At 42.9% G+C, this 5,997-nt stretch overlaps 1 protein-coding gene across 1 annotated transcript in view; it reads left to right on the top strand.

The window, feature by feature from the left end:
* The window catches only part of CCDC149 (coiled-coil domain containing 149), a 90,525-nt gene that overhangs the window by 62,746 nt on the left and 21,782 nt on the right, over positions 1-5,997 (top strand). The window contains 4 exon segments of the mRNA XM_007448799.1: positions 11-132; positions 846-918; positions 2,328-2,412; positions 4,637-4,781. Of these exon segments, the coding sequence (XP_007448861.1) occupies positions 11-132; positions 846-918; positions 2,328-2,412; positions 4,637-4,781 (425 nt within the window).

Genomic DNA, 5,997 nt, shown 5'->3' with positions numbered 1-5,997 from the left:
GCTTCAGGAGGTAAAAAAAGAGCGGTCATCCTACCAGGACAAAGTCGAGAGGCTCAACCAGGAGCTAAACCACATCCTGAGCGGCCATGAGAACCGAATCATTGACGTGGATGCCCTGTGTATGGAGAACAGGTAAGTGAGCAGTCCCAGGCTCGCACTGGGGTAGGATGCTGGCTCTCCACTTGCCTGCAGCCTGGGAGTTATTTGCAACCCTATTTACATTTAAGAAAACAGCCTTACAGTGAAAGGAAAGTCTCAACCCTAAAACAATGATATTAATGTCACACGTTAGTTGTAGCAGTAAGAAAAGAAAAACCACATGCTTACACGCCTACATCCATACCCTCTTTCCCCCTGCCCTCCCCGGTTGGGTGAGAAGGGTATGGAACCAGTGAAAGCTGCTTATTATTGCTATCAAGAAGACAGAAAAGAATAAGAAAATAAATTGAGAAATTCCCTTAGCTGTCTCTTTTCCCAGAGGCAAATTTCAGTGTGTGTATGTGACTAACTTAATGCTGTGTCTGGTATTGCCTCTTGCTGCCTTGCTTCCCAGTGGAATCATCTTAATGAGAATTATGTGAAAACTGTGTTGATATCCCTTAGGGGATCTCTGCAGAGGGCTGTCCTCAAGTGAGGTTTCAGTGATTTGGGCGTACTTGACCTTGATCACATCCATTTAAGAAGAGGTCACCAAGGTGCACTTTTTCGGCTTTCGGTGGTGGGGAGGCACTGTAGGTAAAAGGTGGCTCTTTGGGTGTGTGGTTTTCTTTTTATCCTCTCCTACTTGAGTGTATGTTTTTTATTTTGCCTCCAGACTCTTCCTAGTTGTATATATTCTTTTTCAGGTACCTTCAAGAGAGATTAAAGCAACTTCATGAAGAGGTCAACCTCTTGAAATCTAACATTGCCAAATACAAGGTAGAAAATCATGACAGTGACGGTGATGATTCACTATTGTACATCTAAGTGTCATTCTATTTTAATTCCGTTTTGTGTGCCCAAGATACTCTAGTGCTTGCCTGCCCTCCCCGATAGTTCAATAAGAGCTTTAACTGAGGAACCAGTAAGAATTAAACCCCAAATGGCAAACACAACAAAAACAGGTTTTGTAAGAGCTCCTTCTGTTATCTGGACAGGGCACACTGAGACCACCAGAATCTGGATGTGACCACTATACAGCCTCGGTCTATATTAAATTAGGTTGCCTATCCAGCTTTTCTATAAAGTGTTCTGTCATCAGATGTTCTTTGTCTCCTAATCATCCATAAGAAAATGATTTCTGAGCAATGAAGAAACAAAGACTGGGAAATCACAATCTAAACGATAATGTTCACTTCACACTAAAAGGACAGAATGTTTAAATTCTCCCCACTGTTATTTAGTCTAATTCCAGTGCCATTAGTTAGATAATATCTGTTTCTGCAGATGTTAGTTGTAAGTGTTATAATTAGCAAAATCTCCTGGGTTTCTCTGCTTTGAAAATAGATTGATTTCTCTTCCTGAGGGTGAAGTTTTACAGCCGTCTCTATGCTGGGGCAGCCATCTCATATTCCTGCCTTTTGACGTTCACTTTTTTCTCAGAAGTCTCCATGCTGTTCCTCCTTTTCCAATCTGGGGCGGGGGGGCCCCACTTGAGTTTACACCCATCTATATATACACACACAGCCAAAGAAGAATACAGCTCTTAAAGTTGTATAATTAATACATAATTTAAAAAATGTGTATATGCATTCACTTAACAACATTTATTCAGTTCTTCTATGTGCCAAGCACTGGCTGTATAGCACATATCAATTTTAATGTAACGTTCTGTTCTAGGAATGACACATATGCACTTCCTTAACCTTGAGTCCATGGCAGATTTCATTAATCAATCATGGCTTTTCTTCCAGTCCAGCCACAGAAACCTTCCAGACACCACTAATGATCTTTTGGCATTGCTCCATGAAAGTAAACCTAGTCTCCATCTCATGTCTGTTTGGAAGGGGTTTCCATAACTAGTGACTTCACACATTAGACTGAGTTCTTGCTTCAGATTTGATTTAATTTAACGAATATGCATTGAGTACCTTCTATATATAGGAGGATATAATTGCTGTAATTCTGCTGGGCACCAACTTAAAAAGAAAAAAACAAAACTCTTTACCAGGTCCATAAAAATCATAACTCTCTGGCAGGGACTCTGAATTTTAAAAGTTGGGCTAGCATTTGGAGTTTGTAAGGAGTTCTTGTGTGCTGGATGGGAGGATGCATCTACCGGAATTAGGTATTTTTCCATTATTGGCTTTTCTGACAGAGGTTTTTGTTTTCTCCCAATGCTGCTTTAGAATGCTCTTGAGAGACGGAAAAACTCAAAAGGCCAGGGTAAATCCAGCAGCAGTGCTCTGACTGGAGTCCTGTCTGCAAAGCAAGGTAGGGGTCATTTTCTGGGAGGGACCACCTATGATCACAGAATGCTAGCACTGTGGGTCCACATCTCGTTTTTTGAATTGGGAATGGAAGTGATCCTTAGAGCAGTCACCCCCAAACTTCCACCTGCATCAGGATTGCCTGGAGGGCTTATTAACACACAGATTACTGGGTCCCACCTCAAGAGTTTCTGATTTACTAGGTCTAGGGTGAGCCCGGAGAATATGCATTTCTAAAAAGTTCCCAGATAATGCTGATGCTGGTTCGGGGACCCTGCTTTGAGAGCCACTGCATTAGAGGTCTCTCTAATGACTGGACCCCATTTGCATCTGTTCCCCTAACTATGCTCCTCTTTCCAGAATGTTTTCCCTTCTGTAATCACCAGGTTAGCATCTCCAAGTGTCCGTTCCATCCTCATTGAGTTTCCCCTTTTCCTGGCCTCTATGATCAGACTAGAAAAGTCTCACAGCTGCTGAAGTCATTTTACCATGGCACATGTGCCTTTTTCAAAGAAGCTTTTGGTTATTTTTATTTTTTTTGCGGTACGCGGGCCTCTCACTGCTGTGGCCTCTCCCGTTGTGGAGCACAGGCTCCGGACGCGCAGGCTCAGCGGCCACGGCTCACGGGCGCAGCCGCTCCGCGGCATGTGGGATCCTCCCAGATGGGGGCACGAACCCATGTCCCCTGCATCGGCAGGCAGACTCTCAACCACTGTGCCACCAGGGAAGCCCTAAAGAAGCTTTTATTGATTGCAATTTTGTTCCTCCTTCTTGTCGATTCCAATGAAAAATAATGATCTTCCAGGAACAGTCAGGGGAAATAAATAGCAGAGAGCTTGCTTCTGACACTTAATATTTGGGAATTCAGTTCTAAACACGATCCTCAAGTGGACCGTGCTGGACTGGCCTGCTTTGGGCTTGTTGGCAGTGCAGACCAGCAAGGATCACGTGGCAGTCCTCATCAGAGCTACGGGGGTTTAAAAAAAAATGCTGAATCTCCAGACTACCTAATAATCAAGGCACTTTTCCAAGCAACTTTTTTTCTTTTTTTTTTTTTCACTCAACTAGAAAAGGACACCCTCTATACAAACGTGAAGTAGCCCTTCTAAGTACAGCTCTGAATATCCTTGATAGCCTTTGAATGTTGGACGTTTGAATGTTGAGACCCAGTCCTGTCACCGACCTGGGGAACGCTAGGCACACTCCAACACGCTGGCAGAGCAGTCGACCAGGCACAACCTTTCTAGAGAACCATTTGGTTCTCTGTTATAAAAAGCCTTAAACTGATCCCCTTTGAGCCAACAAGAAATGATTACAGACATATGCAAGCATTTTGCTTCAAGAAAGTTCTTCCTACATTAGTTACAATAAAAAACATTGGAAACAACATAATTGTCCAGGAGTAATTAAATAAATTACTGTAGATCTATGCATGGACTACTAAGCAGCCGTTACATTTTATATTTTAGTAGATATTCATGATGAGACATAAGGTTAAGTGAAAAAAGCAGAGCTTTTTCCCATTTTTGGAGAGAAATGTGTGAATTTGTGTGTCTACATATAGGCATATAGGAAATGGTGTTCAAAGATATATAATGAGAGATTTATATTATTTCTTCTTTTTTCTGTCTCATAGGAATACAAGTGGTTGTGGTCTTTTGGGGTTATCTCTTAGTTTCTAAAAGCATGCATATACAAAATATATTTTGTGTTCTAAATAATCTCCTACATTATCTTACCACCCACCAAGGGTACTGTGGGAAGCTGTGATATAAAGCCAGGAGCTCAGGACTAGAGTCATTTGCATTTGTATTGCTGTGTGACCTTCAGCTAATGTTTTTAATCCATCAGCACCTTGCTTTTCTGTCCATGAAATGGGAATAAATAACATTTTCCAGGTTCTTTTTAAAATTTGAAGCCTCAAATGAGTTAGCATGAGTGTTTCGAAAGCATAAAATACTGGACAAATGCAAAAAATTATTATCCTTTAAATAAAAGGTGTTGCTAAAAGTCCATGAGTACTTCCTCCTTTCTGTTTAACCCTCACACTAAATTTTATTTTTTTTCACTTTTGACACTTGAAGTGGACTCTTCAATTACAACACAGTGGCGTGTGGAAGCCGGGGAACTGATCCCAGCTTCATTATCCAGGAAGAACTGACATTGGTTTGCATTCCAACGTTCCAGAAGGATTTAAGACTGAGTTGTAAATTTTATATCCCACCCAGTTCAGGATCTGTTATCTGAGGATCACGGGTGCAGCCTCCCAGCTACTCCGCAGTCCATTTCTGATCTGAAATCTCTGGCAACAGCCCTGTTGGAGACAATCCATGAGAAAAACATGGTGATCCAGCACCAGAGGCAGACCAACAAGTAGGTGGCTGGACCCTGGGGGGCAGGACGGGCGGGAGATATGTGAGACAATGACTCTCAGCAGTGGGTGGCAACCAGGTGGTGGGCCTGCCGGCCTTAAGGGCAGAAGAGCCCTTAAATCTGGAGGGAAACTTATTGAGCTAGAACTGTGCTTCTGCATTATGACAGCATCTGGGCTCTCAGCTGGAACCAACATGGAAATAATACTGGTTCTTGCTTATTGAATGCTTACTGTGAGCCACTCACGGAGTAATGCAGGTTACCTGGCTGATCTTGATGGTATGCTTGCCCGGGGGACTTAACCGATTCTCCACCACATCTTCTCTAGGGGAGGCACCTCCTCGTGCCATTTTAGCCTCACAGCACAGCTTTCTTGGGCTCTGAATAGCAGGAACACCCAAGCATCAACTTTCAGGCAGCTGGGCCTAGAATGGAGTCTCGTGCCACTTTTCCAGATCAGCAAAAAAAAAAGATGGTGAAAAGAAACAATAATTAAAACAGAATGTCTTATTTGGTTACTGTAAATATGCTGACTATGTTGGGCAAAATCAAGGAACTTAAAGTAGCAGGTCAGGACAACAGAAGCAAAATTGGAAGTGTTCAGAGAACGGTGAATAAACAATAAACTAAAGCAAAACACATTGCAAACAGGGCCAGCTTTGAGCACCAGAGACTCATGCAGTCACACATGGCCCAGTGCCCAGAAGGTCCCTGCACTTGGTCTAATCAATGCTTTGCGTTACCATCCTGAAAATCTTAATCTTTTTTGAATACGGGGGCCCTGAATTTTCATTTTGCGCCGAGCCCTGCAAATTACGTAGCTGGTCCTGCTTATAAGACCTACATGTGGAAGCAAAATTTAAGCGTGGAATACAGGAGCGAGTGCCCAAGGCTGGGCTTCCAGCACGAACAGGGAGGCGTCAGGGAACCGGGGGCCTGGCGAGGTGGGGTGCAAGGAGAGAGGCAACTGGAAAATGATGGAGAGTATTGTAAAAACAAAATAACAAAAAGAGAGGCCGGGAGTAAAGGGAAGATTGAGCAAGAGATTAAGATATATATAAAAGAAGGCAGAGAGCGGTGGAGGGAGTCTGGGCAATCTCAAAGGGATGACAGGGGTAATTTATTGACAGAAGAAGTCTTAAAAATTCCTTTGAAAGAAATCTTAATCAAGGACTGAAACAGCCAGATGCTAAAATGGAGATATGCCTCGGTGGGG

Source organism: Lipotes vexillifer, unplaced genomic scaffold (genome assembly GCF_000442215.2).
Source record: "Lipotes vexillifer unplaced genomic scaffold, Lipotes_vexillifer_v1.1 scaffold100, whole genome shotgun sequence".
Taxonomy (NCBI): domain Eukaryota; kingdom Metazoa; phylum Chordata; class Mammalia; order Artiodactyla; family Lipotidae; genus Lipotes; species Lipotes vexillifer.
The sequence above is the reverse complement of the archived record's forward strand: the minus strand, read 5'-3'. Positions and strand labels throughout refer to the sequence as shown.